The sequence below is a fragment of the Oncorhynchus clarkii genome, chromosome 10 (assembly GCF_045791955.1).
Source record: "Oncorhynchus clarkii lewisi isolate Uvic-CL-2024 chromosome 10, UVic_Ocla_1.0, whole genome shotgun sequence".
NCBI lineage: Eukaryota > Metazoa > Chordata > Actinopteri > Salmoniformes > Salmonidae > Oncorhynchus > Oncorhynchus clarkii.
The window spans coordinates 21,695,228-21,715,180 of record NC_092156.1 but is presented as its reverse complement, the minus strand read 5'-3'; the positions used below and the strand labels follow the sequence as shown (position 1 = coordinate 21,715,180).

The 19,953-nt window shown below is 39.4% G+C and overlaps 1 protein-coding gene across 2 annotated transcripts in view; it reads left to right on the top strand.

The window, feature by feature from the left end:
* Nucleotides 1–19,953, top strand: part of LOC139419472 (opioid-binding protein/cell adhesion molecule-like) — a 323,614-nt gene that overhangs the window by 219,898 nt on the left and 83,763 nt on the right. For both annotated transcript variants that reach the window (XM_071169422.1, XM_071169421.1), the window contains one exon: nt 18,926–19,161. In XM_071169422.1, the coding sequence (XP_071025523.1) occupies nt 18,926–19,161 (236 nt within the window). The remainder of the gene's footprint in view (nt 1–18,925; nt 19,162–19,953) is intronic.

Below are 19,953 nucleotides of genomic sequence, written 5' to 3'. Positions count from 1 at the left end.
GTCTAACGCTCTAACCACTAGGCTACCCTGTAGATGACCTGGAGCCAGTAGGTTTGGCGACGAGTATGAAGCGAGGGCCAGCCAATGAGCAGGTCGTAGTGGTGGGTAGTATATGGGGCTTTGGTGACAAAATGGATGGCACACTAATTGGTCTTTTGACCAATCACTTCAGATCTTTTTCAGAGCTGATCTGATTGGTCAAAATACCAATTAGGGAAAAAAATATCAGAATTGGGCTGCATGTGTGAATGCAGCCATTATGCACATGAGCCATGAAAATCCCAAAGCTACTTACTATCTGCTTATTCTGGAGAGCCATTGTGTTCCGTGCTTTGCCAGGATGGCTAATTTCAAAACCCAATATAGACTGTTTATAGATGTTTGTGACAAAATTAATCTCTCTTTGTCAAATTCCTATCATCACAAATACCTGAATACATTTTCATCTGTTTGAGGACAAGATATATGGATTGTCACATTATGTAAGAATACAGAAAGGAGTTCAGAAGAATGCTAAAGAATAGGAGCAGCAGAAGTGAAGGTTGTGAGGTTTGATTGTCATTGGTCTATTGTGATGATAATGCAATAGCTGAACCCTGAAAACAGATGTTAGCTGGCTGGTCTGTCTGCTAGCCTTTAAGCTAGGAACTAGCAAGTAAATTAGATAGCAACTAGCAAGTAACAGAGCTAGCAAGTACCTAGGCTAGCAAATCACTAAGCTAGTGTTGTAATAACATATTAAAACATGTAATGACGCATTCACTGACTGTTGTTAAACACACTGTTAACCCATGAATATACACTGCTCAAAACCCTTTGGGATGGGCTACAAAGACAAAGAACTCTGTCAAGAACCAATGGGATACTGACAACAGGCTGGAGAGGACTGTCTATCACCTACGAACAACCAACCAGGAGCCAGGACTACTAGAATCTACCTACGTCATTTCAATGTATAAATGTACTGCCCAAATATGTGGTACGCCCTCTTTTTCCGAAAGCTCCCTAAGAGTTGGACGATAGGAGCCGTGCTGCACGTTTGCCAGATATTACTATGCTTGATTAAAAGGCCTCGAATAAACCGTATCCGCCTTGTCCAGAGTCTCATCTTGGTCTTGTTTCTCCAATAACTAATCATTGACACTAGCAACTAGAGCCCTTAAACTCAACTCTGGACCTCAAAGCCAGTTCCACTGCATTTTTCATTGTTCCCCTCTAATCAGGGACTGATTTAGACCTTTGACACCAGGTGTGTGCAATTAATTATCAGATAGAACAGAAAAACAGCAGGCTCCAGACTTTTTAGTGTAAGAGTTGAATACCCCTGAACTAGAGGGTGCACATACTGTATAAGAGCCAAATCCTAATTAAGGATTTTGTCCATAGTGAAGTAGCAGGTTTGAATCCTGACCTATATAAATATTATAACATACACAAACATTCTACTTCTTCGACCAGCACTTCAACATAAACAGGTTTTAGTTAGCCATCATGTATAGCAAAACAGACTCAAAGCCCCCACATGGCCTCATAGCTTGATATATCGTACAAGATAATTCAAACCCCTTTCTTTTGTTGACAGATCTAGAGGGAACTAGGATTGGACTGCCATTTTCACATTACAAGAAAAGCCAATCATTCTGTGAAAAGGTGTATTGAAGATTTGATGGTTTTCTTGCTTCACTTGTAAAATTCCTCATTCAGCTGTATTCCCTACAGACAGCCCACCAGTGGAGCACATATCTAGTATTTTCCATTGGACTAGATTTGTCCGGGACTCAACAAATGACACTGTCGTTATGCTCAGTGTCATGTGTTCACTCTACATAATTAGGAAAGGGCACTCCATAATTAATCCTTGAGAAAGAAGGGTTCTGTAATAAAATCACAACTCTGTTTAATTTCAACTTAATATTTTTTTATTATAGAAAATACAGTATAGTGAATATAATAATCCTACTTCTGTCATAAATAGTACAAAGATGAAGTTATGAACAGACCTTTTAAAACAAACCATTGCTTTGGACTAAAAATGATGCTCTGTTTTCAGAGTCCACAAGCCAGTTACCTTCACCTTCAGAAGGCATTTGCCCTGAAGTAGTAATGCATGGTTAGACCACCCTTAACCTTTCTGGGATATTCGGGACAGAAGTGTCCCACCCCACCAACAGCCAGTGAAAGTGCAGGGCGCCAAATTCAAAACAACAAAAATCTCATAATTAAAATTCCTCAGGCATACAAGTATTTTACACCATTTTAAAGAAACAATTCTCGTTAATCCAGCCACCGTGTCTGATTTCAAAAAGGCTTTACAGCGAAAGCACGACAAACAATTATGTTAGGTCACCACCAAGTCACAGAAAAACACAGCCATTTTTCCAGCCAAAGAGAGGAGTCACAAAAAGCAGAAATATCGATAAAATGAATCACTAACCTTTGATGATCTTCATCAGATGACACTCATAGGACTTCATGTATGTTTTGTTCGATAAAGTGCATATTATATCCAAAAATCTCATTTTACATTGGCGTGTTATGTTCAGTAGTTCCAAAACATGCAGTAATTTTGCAGAGAGCCACATCAATTCACATAAATACTCATAATAAACATTGATAAAAGATACAACTATTATACATGGAACTTTTAGATAAACAACAGAGACCAAACCAGCCAAAGAGATATCCGCCATGTTGTGTAGTCAACATTAGTCAGAAATAGCATTATAAATATTCACTTACCTTTGATGATCTTCATCAAAATGCACTCTCAGGAATCCCAGTTCCACAATAAATGTTTGATTTGTTTGATAATGTCCATTTATGTCCAAATAGCTACTTCCAAATAGCTAAATCCAAAGTCACGAAGCGCGTTCACTAGGAGCAGACAAAATGTCAAAGTTCCGTTACAGTCCGTAGAAACATGTCAAACGATGTATAGAATCAATCTTTAGGATGTTTTTAACATAAATCTTCAATAAAGTTCCAACCGGAGGATTCCTTTGTCTGTAGAAAAGCAATGGAACACGAGCTACCTCTCACGTGAACGAGCGTCATGAGTTTGTGGCACTCTGCCAGACCACTGACTCAAAGAGCCCTTATGAGCCCCTCCCTTTCAGTAGAAACCTCAAACAAGTTTCTAAAGACTGTTGACATCTAGTGGAAGCCTTAGGAAGTGCAACATGACCAATATCCCACTGTTTCTTCAATAGGGAATGAGTTGAAAAACGACCAACATCAGATTTCCCACTTCCTGGTTGGATTGTTTCTCAGGTTTTCGCCTGCCATATTTATTTATTTATTTTATTTATTTCACCTTTATTTAACCAGGTAGGCAAGTTGAGAACAAGTTCTCATTTACAATTGCGACCTGGCTAAGATAAAGCAAAGCAATTTGACAGGTACAACAACACAGAGTTACACATGGAGTAAAACAAACATACAGTCAATAATATAGTAGAATAATAAGTATATATACAATGTGAGCAAATGAGGAGATAAGGGAGGTAAAGGCAAAAAAGGCCATGGTGGCGAAGTAAATACAATATAGCAAGTAAAAAATAAAAAATAATAATCAACACGAATGGTTGATTTGCAGTGGAAGAATGTGCAAAGTAGAGATAGAAATAATGGGGGTGCAAAGGAGCAAAATAAATAAATAAATAAATACAGTAGGGGAAGACGTAGTTGTTTGGGCTAAATTATAGATAGGCTATGTACAGGTGCAGTAATCTGTGAGCTGCTCTGACAGCTGGTGCTTAAAGCTAGTGAGAGGGATAAGTGTTTCCAGCTTCAGAGATTTTTGTAGTTCGTTCCAGTCATTGGCAGCAGAGAACTGGAAGGAGAGGCGGCCAAAGTAAGAATTGGTTTTGGGGGTGACCAGAGAGATATACTTGCTGGAGCGTGTGCTACAGGTGGGTGCTGCTATGGTGACCAGCGAGGTGAGATAAGGGGGGACTTTACCTCGCAGGTTCTTGTAGATGACCTGGAGTCGGTGGGTTTGGCGACGAGTATGAAGCGAGGGCCAGCCAACGAGAGCGTACAGGTCGCAGTGGTGGGTAGTATATGGGCCTTTTGTGACAAAACGGATGGCACTGTGATGGACTGCATCCAATTTGTTGAGTAGGGTATTGGAGGCTATTTTGTAAATGACGTCGCCGAAGTCGAGGATCGGTAGGATGGTCAGTTTTACAAGGGTATGTTTGGCAGCATGAGTGAAGGAGGCTTTGTTGCGAAATAGGAAGCCAATTCTAGATTTAACTTTGGATTGGAGATGTTTGATGTGAGTCTGGAAGGAGAGTTTACAGTCTAACCAGACACGTAGGTATGAGTTCTGTTATACTCACAGACATCATTCAAACATGTTTTAGAAACTTCAGAGTCTTTTCTATCCAAATATACTGATTATATGCATATTCTAGATTTTATGGCTGAGTAGCATGCAGTTTACTCTGGGCAACTTATTCATCCAAGCTACTCAATACTGCCCCCCAGTCACCAAGAAGTTAGTGGCTGTTTACTATTGAAACCGTGTGCTTTTGTCTAGTGTGTTGTATTGTGTTTGGTAATGGAAAACAGACTCTCTGTTCCCTACACTCTGGGGTCATGCTCTAAAGCAGTGGTTCCCAAACTTTTTATAGTCCCGTACCTCTTCAAACATTCAACCTCCAGCTGCGTACCCCTTCTAGCACCAGGGTCAGCACACTCTCAAATGTTGTTTTTTGCCATAATTCTAAGCCTGGCACACATATACATATACACATATACATTTATTAAACATAAGAATGAGTGTGAGTTTTTGTCACAAACGGGCTTGTGGGAAGTGACAAAGAGCTCTTATAGGACCAGGGCACAAATAATAATATAATAATAATTAATAATTTAGGTCTTTATTTAACCATCTTACATATAAAACCTTATTTGTTCATCGAAATTGTGAATAACTCACCACAGGTTAATGAGAAGGGTGTGCTTGAAAGGGTGCACATAACGGAGTTTCAGTCTTAAATTATTTTCCACACACAGTCTGTGCCTGTATTTAGTTTTCATGCTAGTGAGGGCCGAGAAACCACTTTCCCATAAGTACAGTGCCTTGCGAAAGTATTCGGCCCCCTTGAACTTTGCGACCTTTTGCCACATTTCAGGCTTCAAACATAAAGATATAAAACTGTATTTTTTTGTGAAGAATCAACAACAAGTGGGACACAATCATGAAGTGGAACGACATTTATTGGATATTTCAAACTTTAACAAATCAAAAACTGAAAAATTGGGCGTGCAAAATTATTCAGCCCCTTTACTTTCAGTGCAGCAAACTCTCTCCAGAAGTTCAGTGAGGATCTCTGAATGATCCAATGTTGACCTAAATTACTAATGATGATAAATACAATCCACCTGTGTGTAATCAAGTCTCCGTATAAATGCACCTGCACTGTGATAGTCTCAGAGGTCCGTTAAAAGCGCAGAGAGCATCATGAAGAACAAGGAACACACCAGGCAGGTCCGAGATACTGTTGTGAAGAAGTTTAAAGCCGGATTTGGATACAAAAAGATTTCCCAAGCTTTAAACATCCCAAGGAGCACTGTGCAAGCGATAATATTGAAATGGAAGGAGTATCAGACCACTGCAAATCTACCAAGACCTGGCCGTCCCTCTAAACTTTCAGCTCATACAAGGAGAAGACTGATCAGAGATGCAGCCAAGAGGCCCATGATCACTCTGGATGAACTGCAGAGATCTACAGCTGAGGTGGGAGACTCTGTCCATAGGACAACAATCAGTCATATATTGCGCAAATCTGGCCTTTATGGAAGAGTGGCAAGAAGAAAGCCTTTTCTTAAAGATATCCATAAAAAGTGTTGTTTAAAGTTTGCCACAAGCCACCTGGGAGACACACCAAACATGTGGAAGAAGGTGCTCTGGTCAGATGAAACCAAAATTGAACTTTTTGGCAACAATGCAAAACGTTATGTTTGGCGTAAAAGCAACACAGCTCATCACCCTGAACACACCATCCCCACTGTCAAACATGGTGGTGGCAGCATCATGGTTTGGGCCTGCTTTTCTTCAGCAGGGACAGGGAAGATGGTTAAAATTGATGGGAAGATGGATGGAGCCAAATACAGGACCATTCTGGAAGAAAACCTGATGGAGTCTGCAAAAGACCTGAGACTGGGACGGAGATTTGTCTTCCAACAAGACAATGATCCAAAACATAAAGCAAAATCTACAATGGAATGGTTCAAAAATAAACATATCCAGGTGTTAGAATGGCCAAGTCAAAGTCCAGACCTGAATCCAATCGAGAATCTGTGGAAAGAACTGAAAACTGCTGTTCACAAATGCTCTCCATCCAACCTCACTGAGCTCGAGCTGTTTTGCAAGGAGGAATGGGAAAAATGTCAGTCTCTCGATGTGCAAAACTGATAGAGACATACCCCAAGCGACTTACAGCTGTAATCGCAGCAAAAGGTGGCGCTACAAAGTATTAACTTAAGGGGGCTGAATAATTTTGCACGCCCAATTTTTCAGTTTTTGATTTGTTAAAAAAGTTTGAAATATCCAATAAATGTCGTTCCACTTCATGATTGTGTCCCACTTGTTGTTGATTCTTCACAAAAAAATACAGTTTTATATCTTTATGTTTGAAGCCTGAAATGTGGCAAAAGGTCGCAAAGTTCAAGGGGGCCGAATACTTTCGCAAGGCACTGTACGTGGTTGCAAAGGGCATCAGTGTCTTAACAGCGCGATTTCCCAAGGCAGGATAATCTGAGCGCAGCCCAATCCAGAAATCTGCTAGTGGCTTCTGATTGAATTCAATTTTCACAGAACCTCTTGTTGCAATTTCGATGATGCTCTCTTGTTCAGATATCGGTAAGTGGACTGGCGGCAAAGCATGAATGGGATAACAAATCCAGTTGTTTGGGTCTTCTGTTTTGAAAAAGTACCTGCATAATTGTGCACCCAACTCACTCAGGTGCTTCGCTATATCACATTTGACATTGTCCGTCAGCTTGAGTTCATTTGCACACAAAAAAAAAATTCAATGAAGGAAAGACCTGTGTGTTTGTCCCGCACATTGAATATAGTTGCAGAGAGTCCCTGTAATCCCAGTTTCAGATCATTCAGGCGAGAAAAAACATCACTCAGATAGGCCAGTCGTGTGAGAAACTCGTTATCATGCAAGCGGTCAGACAAGTGAAAATTATGGTCAGTAAATTAAACTAAGATCGTCTCTCAATTAAAAAAAAAAAATATGTGTCAATACTTTGCCCTTTGATAACCAGCGCACTTCTATATGTTGTAAAAGTGTTACATGGTCGCTGCCCATATCATTGCATAGTGCAGAAAATACACGAGAGTTCAGGGGCCTTGTTTTAACAAAGTTAACAATTTTCACTGTAGTGTCCAAAATTCTTTCAAGCTATCAGGCATTCCCTTGGCAGCAAGAACCTCTCGGTGTATGCAGCAGTGCACCAAAGTGGCGTCGGGAGAAACTGCTTGCGCAAACGTTACCACTCCACTATGTCTCCCTGTCATGGCTTTTGCGCCATCAGTACAGATACCAACATGAGCCGCAGCTACATTTGGCTGAGAGAGTAATGGTTAATGTGATTGGATGTTAATTATTTGACTAGGCTACCTGTATTTGACATTGTGTTGTTATTTCGCTGAACACTAGATGGTTTAATTTTATTTTTGGCAGTGAAACGAGGCTGCTCAGATGAGAAAAAAACCTAACCCAAATGTATAGCCCCGTTGGAAAATATAAATGTATTGTTTGAAAATGTGAAGATTATTATATTTATTTATTTTTAGAAATGTGAATCACATTTTTATTTGGCGTACCCCCGACGGCATTGCACGTACCCCCCAGTTTGGGAATGCCTGCTACAGACCAACACAGGGAGTTCAGAGATAATCACAGGTACACTATAATTACAGTTCAAACTAATGCCCAAATCAAGCTCACAATGAGTATTGATGTTTTAAAGCACCTCTTGTCATTGCCTCCTCCTCAATACATATTACAATAGACAGGGCTGGTAATTAGCCACTCTGACATTAGCTAATTATTTTAAACAGAATTGAAGGCTCTCGATTAGCAAACTGCTATTTAATTTAACCTGATTGTCTTTTGTCATTGTTTTGTCTGGCTATGTTATAACTTCCCCTTACGTAGACCAACAGGCTGTGTCTGAAAACATTATCCTTGTTTCCTCTGTCCTTGTTCCCTTAATTCCTCTCAAAGCTCATTGGAAGAGGTGGTCACAGTGAGGTACTTTCGATCCTTTCCTCCAATGACTTTTGAGAGGAATTAAGGAAACAAGGATGTAGGAAGCAAGGACTTGATGGTTAGTAATGTTTTCAGACACAGCCCAGGCTCCATCATGTTTGTCTCGCCAGATAGTTGTGAGATCATTTATATGTCTCTCTTGTCTGAGGGAGCCCAACAAAGTTGCTACCGTACGTTGCAGCCAATGTAATGACGGTCATCAATCCACCTAGCAACTAGAGCCAGGCTATCATTTATCTCTTTGCTGGGGCTCTGGGAGCAGCCTGGGCTCCTGACAATGATCTGCAATCACTAAAAGTCTTCTGCTGCGACTTGGTGACCTATCCATAACTTAGATCCGTAGTCCACTATCCATATCTTAGATCCGTAGTCCACATATAAATAAGAAGAAGGCTAGTACACATCATTTTGAGAAAACATGTAGCTTTTTAACATGCCCGACAGAGGGACGGAGGCTTATGTTTAAAGATTTCTCCAACATCATGTTAATGATTAACAATTAAAGGGACACTCATTGTACTGGAGTGAAAACATGTCTTGTACAAGGATATTTAGTGAGAGAGGATCTGAGGCTCTGGAAGACATTGTTTGTCTGACAGGTAAATGGAGATCTTTCTAATGCATCCTGTTCCTAATATTACCATATTTCCAGCTGTCAGTATCCATGTCCTGCAGATACATATAATTGGGATAACTCTCGTTATTATCCCTGATAGTGATGTTGTTATTTTTAAATGTTAAGGTGTTGGAGTTGTTTTCTAGATATGTAACTCTCAATGACCAGATATCTCTTCTTTTTTTACATTGGTTTTCACATAAGATGTTGCTATGAAGCAATATCCCATCAATAATATTAATAATAATGCTAACATCAAGGTATTACTATCTTTATCAACCAAATATGATTGCTTGCACCCTAGCGTTTTATGCCACTGCTGTGCCAGGTTGGTTCTCTATTTTATTTGTTATCTATTCAATACTCTCCAAATTGGATCTGCATTTGGCCATTAATAATGTTCAACAATTTAGATTTCCCAGTAGTGCTATTAACCTACTGAAGCATGCTGAAGTCAATCAGTTTGGGAAGTTTAAACTGCAAGGAGGTTCCGCAACCTGACATTAAAGTGGCACAAGGGAAATGAAAATGCGAGGACACCGAAATCAGTCTAAACATTTTGTAAAAATCAGTTCATGCTGTCTATTCGCAAGCAAATTACCACAAATTGATGCTGCTGTCTAGTCGGATTTTCAAATCAGGATGGAACAATATTGTAGGAGTAAGAGACACTGATTTACAGCTTAGAATTCCATAGTAAACAACATTGAAGCGTAATATGACTTTATAACGTACTAAAACCATGTAACAAAAGGAAATGTAAATGACAGTTTGACAGGTCATTTTACACTACAGTGTTGCGTTGCCATTGGAGTTCTATTTCAAATCGAATCAAAAGTTTTTGTCACATGCTTCATAAACAACTGGTGTAGTAGACTAAGAGTGAAACGCTTGCTTCCCAACAATGCAGAGAATAAAATAGGAAAAAATACAAGTAACAAATATATCCCCCTCTTCCGAGGACAAAAATATATATTTCTTGTTTTAACATTTTTTTGTTGTTACGTATACATACATACATTTTACATATTACATTTTGCATACTACATACATGGTACTTTTATACACATAATTTCAAAGATATATATGACAAAGGTATGTGTGTGTATATATATATATATATATATATATATATATATATATATATATATATATATATATATATATAGCCTACTGTTCAAAAGTTTGGGTTCACTTAGAAATGTCCTTGTTTTTGAAAGAAAAGCAATTTGTTTTGTTCATTAAAATAACATAAAATTGATCAGAAATACAGTGTAGACATTGTTAATGCTGTAAATGACTATTGTAGCTGGAAATGGCTGATATTTAATTTAATATCTACATAGGCGTACAGAGGCCCATTATCAGCAACCATCACTCCTGTGTTCCAATGGCATGTTGCGTTAGCTAATCCAAGTTTATAATTTTAAAAGGCCAATTGATCATTAGAAAACCCTTTTGCAATTATGTTAGCACAACTGAGAACTGTTGTTCTGATTAAAGAAGTAATCAAACTGGCCATCTTTAGTCTAGTTGAGTATCTGGAGCATTAGCATTTGTGGGTTTGATTACAGGCTCAAAATGGCCTGAAACAAAGACCTTCTTTTAAAACTCGTCAGTCTATTCTTGTTCTGAGAAATGAAGGTTATTCTTTGCGAGAAATTGCCAAGAAACCAAAGATCTCATACAACACTGTGTACTACTCCCTTCACAGAACAGCAAAAACTGGCTTTAACCAGAATAGAAAGAGGAGTGGGAGGCCCCAGTGCACAACTGAGCAAGAGGACAAGTACATTTGAGTGTCTAGTTTGAGAAACAGATTTCTCATAAGTCCTCAACTGGCAGCTTCATTAAATAGTACCCGCAAAACACCAGTCTCAATGTCAACAGTGAAGAGATGACTCCGTGATGCTCGCCTTCTAGGCAGAATTCCTCTGTCCAGTGTCTGTGTTCTTTTGCCCATCTTAATCTTTTATTTTTATTGGCCAGTCTGAGATATGGCTTTTTCTTTGCAACTCTGCCTAGAAGGCCAGCATCCCGGAGTCTCCTCTTCACTGCTGACATTGAGGCTGGTGTTTTGCGGGTACTGATTACACTTTGGATCAGTACACACAGGCTCAGCAACATTGTAGTTACTCCACAATACTAACCTAATTGACAGAGTGAAAAGAAGGAAGCCTCTACAGAATAAAACATATTCCAAAACATGCATCCTGTTTGCAACAAGGCATTAAAGTAATATTGCAAAAAATATGGCAAAGCAATTCACTTTTTGACCTGAATACAAAGTGTTATGTTGTATTGAATTTGCCTCAAATATATTACTAAGTCCCACTCTCCATATTTTAAAGCACGTGGCTGCATCACGTTATAGTATATCGTTAAGGACTGGGGACTTTTTCAGGATAAAGAATTGATGAAATGGAGCTAAACCCAGGAAAAATCCTAGAGGAAAAACTGGTTCAGTCTGCTTTCGACCAGACACTGGGAGATACATTCACCTTTCAGCAGGACAATAACCTAAAACACAAGGCCAAATCTACACTGGAGTGGCTTTCTATTCAGGCTATAACACGACAAAATGTGGACTAAGTCAAGGGGTATGAATACATTCTGAAGGCACTGTATGTGATATGTCAAAAGAGATTAGTGCATAAAGGTTAAATACAGAAATTGGTTAACTATTTAACTAACTATTTCCATTGGAGTTCTATTGCCATATATTGCCATTGGAGTTCATTTTAGGTCATTTTAAGACTTAGGTGATTGCAGCACAAAACCGATTCGGATAGTATAAGTAAGACCTGCATTTTTGAACAATTGCTTCTACTATTGTCGCTGGCAACTCAAGACCGACCACATGCTGTGTTCCCGTAATGATTAAGGGTGTCAATTTAGGCTATTTTTTGTCTGTTGAATCAATGAGTGGCCATGCCAACAAACAGTACATTTAAATATCCTGGTTCATAGAATGTTAATTGTTAATATTTCTAAATATTTCTCTCCCTGCAGCTCTCTCAAGGAAAAACACAGTACATGAATGTTATTGTATTTAATTCAACTCACTATCATTAAACCATGAAAGACATCATTAAGTGATGTACCAGACCAAAGTACTCCCATGGAGCTTTGCTCAATTGTAGTTTAATGTTCTCTACTGCATAACTTACTGGGTTTTACTGTTTAATGCATAACGTATGAATTAAAGTAAATACTGTATGGTGTCTAATATAACTTATATGATTATTAGATGAACGGAAGAGTTAAGGATGATTTTGTATACTGTAAATATGGCGTCTGTCTGTTGGATGGTGATATGGAATCTCGAGCAGAATAGTTGTTATTCTATTAAATATCCCCCCACTCAGGTGGCTGACACTTTGTTAGCTCAGGGTGTACGATGGCAATGTGGCCTCACAATTAGAGGCCAAGGCAAGAGCCCAGCCCACGTAGTCAATAATGAGAATGTTGCTTGGGGTGCAAAACAGTGGCCTTCTGGTTTCTGCAAACACCGTTGAAGCACAGACATCACTCCCCTACTTTTTATCAACTCGTTATTCTGCGCTATCTATCACCTTTCAATGTCCCCCTGGAACAGATTATTTTGTTGGCTGTTTATTTAACTGTGTGTGTCCAAGTTCGACTTGGTCTCTGTGGCAGTAGGTGAGCTCTCTATAAGTATCTGTCTCAGCCTTGATTCCTGAATGAAGAGTTGAGGGCACAATAAGTAACACTTATTATCTAGGGACACATGGAGGTTTGCTCGAGTTCACCGCCATATTTTTGATGGAGGCCTCTGGATACAGAATTGATAGGCTCAGTAAAAACCTGCTGGATGTCCGCTCCAGTTAAAAGGATTTATGGTGTAAGAGCGCATACTGTAGTCATTAGGGACGAATGGAGAGGCAGCAACACTGGATGGCGTACAGACATGGCTGTCCTCACTGCAGCAGTCGAAACACAATCTCAACATGACAGTTATTTTAGAAACAAGAGGGTGTGAGCTGAGGAAAGCAGAGGGAAAAAGGGAGGGAAGACTTTTGTTTGTGAATGCAGTCATTGCCAAGCGACGTCAGAGTGTTTGGTATCATTGAGAACTGCTTAATTTTGTGGTTGTCAATGGTTCCAATTAGAGGTCAACCGATTATGACTTTTCAAAGCCGATACCAATTATTGGAGGACCAAAAAAGCCGATACCGATTCATCGGCCAATTTAAAAATAAAAATAATGTTTTTATTTGTAATAACGACAATTACAACAATACTGAATGAACACTTATTTTAACTTAATATTATACATCAATGCTCAGTCAGATTATATGCAACGCAGGACACGCTAGATAATATCTAGTAATATCATCAAACGTGTAGTTAACTAGTGATTATGATTGTTTTTTATAAAATAAGTTTAATGCTAGCTAGCAACTTACCTTGGCTTACTGCATTCGCGTAACAGGCAGTCTCCTTGTGGAGTGCAACGAGAGAGAGGCAGGTCGTTATTGCGTTGGACTAGTTAACTGTAAGGTTGCAAGATTGGATCCCCCGGGCTGACAAAGTGAAAATCTGTCTTTCTGCCCCTGAATGAGGCAGTTAACCCACCGTTCCTAGGCCGTCATTGAAAATAAGAATGTGTTCTTAACTGACTTGCCTCGTTAAATAAAGATTAAATAAAGGTGTAAAAAAAATATCTAAAAAATAATCGGCACATCGGCGCCCAAAAATACCGATTTCCGGTTGTTATGAAAACTTGAAATCGGCCCTAATTAATCAGCCATTCCGATTAATCGGTCAACCTCTAGTTCCAATACATTGCCTACACTTCTGCTGGCCCATAGACTACTTTCAGGGCGAGGAACCATCTAACATCAAGTTGTAAAATAGTGAACTACTCTTTAAGGGCTAGCTTTCCTCTTTTGACCTTGTGATGTGTCTGAATTTTTCTGTGAAGGAGGGGTTTGCTAGGGTTTGCACTCGTACTGTAGTTCATCAGAAACATAATTGAACTAGGCATTGTACTACCTGGCCTATACTGGAATCATGTGATCTGAACTAAGCGATATTTGCATATTTTTGCAACATTTATTTAAATGTTTAAAGCTCAGAATACTCCCAAACTATGGGTTATTTGTTGTGCTACAAACATTCCATACACTTTTGACATCTCCATGTTTTACCCTGGTAACAGCCATTTAATCCTGTTGAAATAATGATTGAATGTGGTGAACACAGTTAAAGCTAACGGTTTGTGCTATCAGCGATTCACATTGACACCCACCATTGTGAAGCAAAAGCCTTGACACCGGGTTACAAGTGGCTCTGACAGCTATCATAGATTCCCTATCATTAATTGTGATAATACAGTAACATGCAGCGAGACTGTGTACACATTCAACACTGCTGACCTTTCTCTTGAATAAATGAATACCTAATGAATAATTCATCATAATTATTTGTTGTATTATTTTTCTGCCTTGTTTTTGGAGTAAAAGTAATACACATGCCACAACCACGCGTGACCTTCTCATGGAACAATGATGAATATTAATAGAGCACTATTTTCATGACAAAAGTGGTCACAGTGTGATGTGATTTCCGTTATTTAGATTAACAACAAATATGTGATGTTCCTGTAAGTATTTCAGTCAAAATATTTTATTACTTGAGTGGTTATAGTATTTAAATTACAAGAAGAGGGATTAAACTCATCATGGTCCAGACTGAAGGCATCAGTAGCTCTCCAGGACCAGTGTTGGACATCTCTGCTCTGTAGATATTCAACTTACTGCCAGTTTTTATTTTACCTTTATTTAACTAGGCAAGTCAGTTAAGAACAAATTCTTATTTTCAATGACGGCCTAGGAACAGTGTGTTAACTGCCTTGTTCAGGGGCAGAACGACAGATTTGTACCTTGTCAGTTTGGGGATTTGAACTTGCAACCTTTCGGTTACTAGCCCAACGCTCTAACCACTAGGCTTTTGTTGTCAACTGCAACAAGAAACAAACTTTTACAGCAAAGGTAGTAGTAACTGGTTTAAGGGAAGCGGGAAGATTTATACTGTTCTCTCTGTCCATCTAATCGGTCTTCTTTAACTTAATGAAATACATGTGAACATTGATTACTAAGACAACTTAGTAACTGCATGCCAAGGAGAGGTAGTTGACTAATGAATGTAGCGGGTAGTGTTGATGATATGACCATTTACAGATCATAAGGCAATCCATGGTAAGTTATTTATCATGTCAGATGAATAAAAGCACAACCAATATTTCAAAACAACCTTTAAGGCAAGCTTTCCTCTTTGTTGCAAAGCGAACAAAGGGACACTGAACTAAAACACTCCAATAGGCTGTATTGCTGGACAGAGAAAAGGTTATTGGTCTTTTGTCATGAATATAACTTTTTTTGTTTTACTGTTGAATATTGTTGTTTCACTTTTCCTTCGGTAATACTTTTTTGAAGAACTCAGTCACTCACGTTAACCATTAGTCTTAGATTTGCATCACAAATTGTACAGTTCTCCAATAGTTTTGATATATGCCCACGGAGACTCGCTCTTCCTTGTCTCCGTTTGGTATGCGCTGGAAGTCGAATTGGTATTATGAGCATTATGATATTCCTCCACTGAAGTTCATTGGATTGAAGGTTAGGCAAAGAGGTTAGGATCCAATAATCTGTCCTGAATACAAATCACATGTTTGTTACCACCAGTTCTCTTGGGGACTCAGAGGGAAATCAGTTGAGGCTTCTCTCTTTTTCAAATAAATGGTTTGACTGGAATTTTCCACAAAGCATGCCTACTGGAGAATGCCAAGGATATGCAAATCGGACTTGGCACACATTCTCATTGTAAATTGAAATTTAGCACAGGTGCTGACATTTAAATCAATGTATCATGATAATTGTGACAGAATAAATTAGCAAAATACCAAGCATACATTTTGTTTCCATAGAATGCTTGAATCATTTCTAATGAGCCTCATGTATGTCATTTGGTGTTGAGTGTGCATAAAATCAATTCATAAGCCAAATATTACCACCAATCAATAGACACACTGAATGTATGAAAATAGATGCTAATGTACAGTGCCTTCAGAAAGTATTCACACACCTCAACATTTTGTTGTGTTACAGCCTGAATTTAAAATGGATTAAATCGAGATGTATTGTCGCTGGCCTACATACAATACCCCATAATGTCAAAGTGGAATTATGTTTTCTAAATGTTTACAAATTAATAAAAAAATAAAAGCTTAAATGTCTTGTGTCAATAAGTATTCAACGCCTTTGTTATGGGAAGCCTAAATAAGTTCAGGAGTAAAAATGTGCTAAACAAGACGCATAATAAGTAGCATGGACTCACTCTGTTTTCAATAATAGTGTTTAACATAATTTTAACATCTCTGTACCCCACATATACAATTATCTGTATGGTCCCTCAGTCGAGCAGTGAATTTCAAACACAGATTCAACCACAAAGACCAGGGAGGTTTTCCAATGCCTCGCAAAGTAGGGCACCTATTGGTAGATGGGTAAAACGAAAAGGGGTCATTGAATATCCCTTTGAGCATGGTGATGTTATTAATTACATTTTGGATGGTGTATCAATACATGCAGTCGCTACAAAGCTACAGGCGTCCTTCCTAACTTAGTTGCCGGGGAGGAAGGAAACCACTCAGGGATTTCCCCATGAGGCCAATGGGCATTAAAACAGCTAGTGTTTAATGGCTGTGATAGGAGAAAACTGACGATGGATCAACATAGTAGTTACTCCACAATACTAACCTAATTGACAGCGTGAATAGAATAATATTGTAATTTCAGTAGCCCTCTATTATGATTCATTTTCTTCTCTCGCATAGCTCATTAGTACACCTTTGTGGTTGAATATATACGTATCTATTGTAGGTCCTAGGATACAACAATGAATAATGTGAAACAAATAAATACCATCAAAGGATACCTTAATGTACAATAATGAACACCTTGTGAAACAGCTGTGAAAACCAACATGGCAATATTTAAGATTTTTAATACATAAACGTTGATGTTTTTTTGGTACAGTTAATCATTATTTTATTTTCACAGATTTTTTTTGTAAACTCACATGGCAATCATAGACTAAAATACTGAATTGGTGTGTGGAATATTGAGGATGTGGTTGCTGTGGGAGGTTCAGCCTGTCACTTGTTCTCAACAGGCAGCCATTCTCGGAAGGGGAGCTTGAAGAGGGAGACTGCAAAGTCCAGGCACTAATGCTCTCTTTGTTCTGAGTGTTTTCAGTGCTAGTGTTTTTATTTAATCTGTGTATCTCTCATGCTATGTGCCCAGTATGATAGAGCAAGAAAACTATATATGTATATATATATTTACCCCAAAAATATATGGTGGATTGGAAATTATGCAGACCAATTACATTGATGGAAACAACAATCTATCTGTAATTTTAAAGCTGATCCACTCCCTAATCAAATTTTTTTTAGCTATCATGGTCCAAACACTCCAAGACAGTCAAGAAGAGGGCACAATAACACCGTTTCCCCCTCAGGAGACTGAAAACATTTGGCATGGTTCCTCAGATCCTCAAAAAAGTTCTACAGCTGCACCATCGAAAGCATCCGGACCATTTGCATCACCACCTGGTATGGTAACTGCTCAGCATCCGACCATAAAGCTCTACATAGGGTAGTGCGTACAGCTCAATACATCACTGAAGCCAAGCTTCCTGCCATCCAGGACCTATATACTAGGCGGTGTCAGAGGAAGTCTTTGACCCCAGTCACCCAAGTCATAGACAGTTCTCTCTACTACCGCACGGTAAGCGGTACCGGAGCGCGTTTAGTGCAAACCGTTCCGCAACGTAGCAAACGATCATCAAGTGAACTGAACACACCTCATCACTCGACCTCAGGTGTTTTTGTCTGGGGCTACAACATAAATGTGTGCAGTTGGGGTACTCGGGGAGAGCTCAAAGTAGTCAGTTATGTTATCAAGGTCCTGGGGACAGGCTGTTGTTCCATTACAGTGCTAACATACTTGATTGAAATGCTCAAGGGCATGGTGGTTAGTTGAATCAGATGTGCTGCTATTGGTCTGGAACAAACGCCTGTACATCATGTGGGTCCCCAGCAACAGTATTGAAGAACACTGCTATTGTAATAGAAATCCTGAGGTCTTACTTGATCAAAAACTTCATACAAAAGCCACATCTTCACACAATAGCAGCATCAGCTGCACCATCGAGAGCATCCTGACGGGTTGCATCACTGCCTGGTATGGCAACTGCTCGGCCTCTGACCGCAAGGCACTACAGAGGGTAGTGCGTACGGCCAAGTACTTCACCGGGGTCAAGCTTCCTGCCATCCAGGACCTCTATACCAGGCAGTGTCAGAGGTAGGCCCTAAAAATTGTCAAAGACTCCAGCCACCCTAGTCATAGACTGCCCTCTCTCCTACCGCACGGCAAGCGGTACCGGAGCGCCAAGTCTAGGTCCAAAAGGCTCTACCCCCCCCCAAGCCATAAGACTCATGAACAGCTAATCAAGTGGCTACCCAGACTATTTGCATTGCCCCCCCCCCCCCTCCACACTGCTGCTACTCTGTTATTATCTATGCATAGCCACTTTAATAACTCTACCTACATGTACATAATTTCCTCAATTACCTCTCCACCGGTGCCCCTGCACATTGACACATTGACTATGTACCAGTACCCCCTGTATATAGCCCCGCTATTGCTATTTACTGTTGCTCTTTAATGATTTGTTATTCATATCTCTTACTTTTTCTTTTTTTTCCCTTAAAACTGCATTGTTGGTTAAAGGCTTTTAAGTAAGCATTTCACTGTAAGGTGTATTCGGCGCATGTGAAAAATAACATTTGATTTGGTCGGTCAGACATCACTCGACCATCACTCGATTGTGCTTCACAACAGAATGGACACAATAGAACACTGTAAAAATATGCTGGAATTGCATAACACTCATCCTCTCTCTGTTATTTCTGTTTTCCTCACAGATGTACTGTGGATAGCAAGGTATCGCGGGTGGCTTGGCTCAACCGCACCACCATTCTCTACGCGGGGGCTGACAAGTGGTCTCTGGACCCTCGAGTGGTCCGAATGGACAACACACCCGTGACAGAGTACAGCATAAAGATCCAGAATGTTAATGTACACGACGAGGGGCCATACGTGTGCTCCATCCTCACAAGCAACAAACCCAAATCATCCAAAGTGCATCTCATCGTTCAAGGTACTGCAATTCTTCTTCTCTCAGATTCTGTCCATTTACATAGTTCACTTGTGGTTTGTGATTTGTAAATTTTCCTTCTAGACGCATAGGGCTGAATAGATATCACTGTCTTTGCTTGGTAGTCTGACTGACTTTAGTGTTAAGTTTACAGATGCTATATTTCAAACTCGGGACTGTGATTGTTTTGACTTAACCAGTGGGAAGGCATGAGAGATAGAGAGAAGGAAAACTTCTTAGTCGCCTTCGCCAGGATGATCTAATTATCTGAAACTTGCCAAACGTGATTCCCTGAGATGAAATTGGGATTTAATCTAGGTTTAATTTCAGATCGTTGATAGATATTGATTTGGGGACACAGCAAGTTGGAGAATACCGTGGCCCCGTTTCAGTGCAAGGGCTTACTAAATCAGCTGTCGATACCTGGACTTTTGTTATCATTTACAGTGAACTCAATTTCCTTCTCGCTCAGTTTCCAAAAACAATTAGCACCACTGTCCTTTTGTCGGCTTTAGTGGTACAGATCATGTAGACACACTCATTTGACGTTTAATTAAAACTGAACAAGATTAACTACGGACGAGACAGGTTTTATCATGTAAGATCTTGCATTTAGAATGGGACTAATGCCACAACAAACGACAGTATGCATGGAATCATAAGATAATTGACATTAGACATTTGGCAATGTCTATTTCTTGCGCAACATTTCGAACCCCAAGGGTTCTTTATTGTCTTATTTGAAAATGCAACTTTTTTCTAAGAAAACAATCTGTTACTCATTAACCTATTGAA